Source organism: Phytophthora parasitica, assembly GCF_000247585.1.
Source record: "Phytophthora parasitica INRA-310 unplaced genomic scaffold supercont2.104, whole genome shotgun sequence".
NCBI classification, from domain to species: Eukaryota; Oomycota; class Peronosporomycetes; order Peronosporales; family Peronosporaceae; genus Phytophthora; species Phytophthora nicotianae.
This window is the reverse complement of record NW_008649090.1, coordinates 112537-113516: the sequence shown is the minus strand read 5'-3', so window position 1 is coordinate 113516 and position 980 is coordinate 112537. Positions and strand designations below refer to the sequence as shown.

The window sequence follows — 980 nt, the reverse complement described above, 5'->3', positions numbered from 1 at the left end:
TTCACCGAGTCGAAGTCCAGGAGCTTCCGTCGTTTGAGTTGGTGCACAATTGCCACGACGAATTTTACGTGTATCTTCCCAACACACAAGAGCTCGTCGTACAGAGCGTCGATAATCTGAAGTTGTTTAATAAAAAGCGTGTACATCGGTTTATTGATAGAACCTCGTCAACGCTTTGCAGTTGGAGTGGAGTTTCGCTTCTATTTGGTGATCCTGGCACTCCAGATATTAGTAAATGCATGTACGCCGTAGTCGAACCGTTCACGTGCATCATGCCAGCGTGAAGCTTTAAAGAGCTTCAAGATTACACATTGCTTGACACAGGAGCCCTTGATGAAAAACCATGACTACAAACAGAAAAAAAACAATAAGTTCATATGAAATGTCAATTCAATAAAAAAAAATGGGTTTACCGTTTGGCAAAATTTTGACACAGCGCGTATAAAGCCTTTTGGGCGCTATCCTCATTTTTCTTCGTGGCAAGGTACTTGATCAACCAGTCGTGGTGATGCTCCTTCATGTAATCGATCATCATTCTTGTTGTCACAATCTAAATCAAAAACACAAAATGAAAAATATTAAAATATTAAAAATTGGATAAATAAAAACCGAAATATATGCTTAACAGACATTGTTATCGCGGCGCTCATCCTTCATATACAAAACGAGCTCACGTGAAAAGGAATCATTTCCTTTCTTCCTTGTCCTTTTAACGTCTTGCTTTTAGCAGAGCCACTGAAGCTCATAATAGCCTCCTTGTTTTCGACCCAATTGCCGACCGTCCTTCGAGGCACGTTGATCTCGCGCCCAGCAGCATCAACACCAACGACAGCAGCCCTAGAAATAACTTGCCGCTTGAATTGTATTTTGTACGAGCGCTCGACGTACGACACTCTAATCGATGTACACAGGCCAGGACTTGGAAATTGTGACGGGTTCGATGGATCGATACATTGCCAGTCTGTGTCTTCAACTCGCTC

At 42.2% G+C, this 980-nt stretch overlaps 1 protein-coding gene across 1 annotated transcript in view; it reads right to left on the bottom strand.

Moving 5' to 3' along the window:
- Positions 1-304: 304 nt before the first annotated feature.
- PPTG_19175 (hypothetical protein) overlaps positions 305-980 on the bottom strand; it is a gene marked incomplete at its 3' end in the record, with an annotated part of 2105 nt that continues 1429 nt past the window's right edge. Inside the window, exons 2-5 of the mRNA XM_008917527.1 lie at positions 780-837; positions 631-706; positions 414-550; positions 305-347 (exon numbers count right to left, since the gene is read on the bottom strand). Coding sequence (XP_008915775.1) covers positions 305-347; positions 414-550; positions 631-706; positions 780-837 — 314 coding nt within the window. The remainder of the gene's footprint in view (positions 348-413; positions 551-630; positions 707-779; positions 838-980) is intronic.